We start from the raw sequence: 1,737 nt of genomic DNA, 5'->3' as shown, positions 1-1,737 counted from the left end.
GGTGCCCATTGTTGGTCTTAAATGATAAATACCATTTTATCCTTCATAAATATTCAAGTGCTTACATTTTGTATATAGGGCTATAGTCAACATATATAAAATATGCAGCGTGAACTGACACAGACAAACACACCTTTCTGTTGTTATCAAGTTTGACATCTTTAGTAACGTTGAAGAATGGAGAGGAAACCTCACACTGGTTGATTCGCTTCCCTCAAGTTCTCATCCCCCTATTTCCAAGCAGGAAGATAAATACTGAGAAGTTCCAATCGGACCCCTCCAGACTTGGTCTAACTGAAATATGAGGGAGAGGAGGATGGGGAAAAGGCCTGGTCTGCAGTGGGACCTCCAAGCGAGGCTGAGCAGCCCAGCACTCTATTGTCAAGCAGCAAGAATGTGCATTCAAGCCTGGGCTGAGCATAGGGGCTGCAGGGTGATGTTGTCCCAGGATGTCTTCAGCTCTCTCCCTCAATTCTGGTTCTAAAACCGTGCCTCTCTAATCCCTCTAAATGCTGCAGGGTCAACAAAAGAAAGGGTTGCCTCTCTACCAGGAGTTACACAATTTTCTGATCCTAAAATCGAAGACTCTGATCCTCCTCTACCCAGACACTACATTCCAGTCCAACACAATCCTTTCACATGTTTAAGAAGAGAGTCCAAGACTGGGGATACTACGAAATGTAGAAAGGACAAAATCAGGAGATGGCCACTAGATATGCCTGAAACTCTCTGGCTGAAAGTGGGTCTGTCTGTGAGGTGTCTTCCTTAGCGGCTCTTGACATTTTCATTGATCACACAACAAGGTAAACCATTTTCTTCCCATTAACGAGTCTGGTCTTCAGCCCCAGGTACTGACGATTCTTCTTCTCTGGTTGCCCATACAACATGTCAGTGACAAAGTCGGGTTCCTCTTTGGTCCTGGGTTGGCAGGTCAGGAAACGAAACAGCATTCTTAGTTTACGACACAAATAGGTCATTGCTTCTGCTTCATCTGATGGCTCCTCATAGACAGGCTGCTTCATCTCGTCATAGGCCGACAGAATCACAGCCTGAAACAAGTTGACCACAATGCAGATCATGATGAGCATAAAAGATGAGAGGAATAGAACACCGAGGACCCTGTTACTAGAGAATTTGGTGTTCTGAAAAGCTGAGACACAGTAGGAGAAGACTGTCTGTGTGGCATGAATCAAGTTGCAGTAGTTCCATTCATGCTGGCCAAATACCAGGTAGCCAAAAGTCATGTACACAAAGAAATAAACTGACACCACAAAGGCCATATGGGTGATGCCAGGAAGAGCAATTTGGATGGCCCTCTGTGCCAGTCGCACATCATAGAAGACTCTGGAATACCTGAGGGTTTTCAACATTGTCAGAAATAATAGGAAACCCAAAATTAACCACATGACGTGATCTACTTGACCAATGGCATGAAATGGAATGAAATTCTTAGGATTCAACAAGTAAAACTGAATGATGTCAGTGGTCAAGAGGAGTTTCCTGAGAAAGAACACAATCAGAACAGTAAATATGCATTTTAAAACAAAGTTAAGTAAATTATATACACTTCTCACATAGGAGGCTCTTTCTTGCACAATGATATAGGCTTCATCAATAATATAAGCTAAGAAAAATATGAGAACGGCCAGGTACAAGTAGATTTCCGCGGACCTGTTCCAGTTAAGGTCAGAAAGTGAGAAAGAGTGTACCGATGCACTTGAGTTTACAACTCCTAAC

General features: G+C 43.2%; 1 protein-coding gene across 1 annotated transcript in view; it reads right to left on the bottom strand.

The window, feature by feature from the left end:
* Positions 1-16: 16 nt before the first annotated feature.
* Positions 17-1,737, bottom strand: part of PKDREJ (polycystin family receptor for egg jelly) — a 31,463-nt gene continuing 29,742 nt past the window's right edge. Inside the window, exon 5 of the mRNA XM_013004031.2 lies at positions 17-1,732. Coding sequence (XP_012859485.1) covers positions 792-1,732 — 941 coding nt within the window. The 3' untranslated portion in view covers positions 17-791. The remainder of the gene's footprint in view (positions 1,733-1,737) is intronic.

Source organism: Echinops telfairi, unplaced genomic scaffold (assembly GCF_000313985.2).
Source record: "Echinops telfairi isolate 266 unplaced genomic scaffold, ASM31398v2 ScPeMD7_2;HRSCAF=8, whole genome shotgun sequence".
Classification (NCBI taxonomy): Eukaryota; Metazoa; Chordata; class Mammalia; order Afrosoricida; family Tenrecidae; genus Echinops; species Echinops telfairi.
The sequence above is the reverse complement of the archived record's forward strand: the minus strand, read 5'-3'. Positions and strand labels throughout refer to the sequence as shown.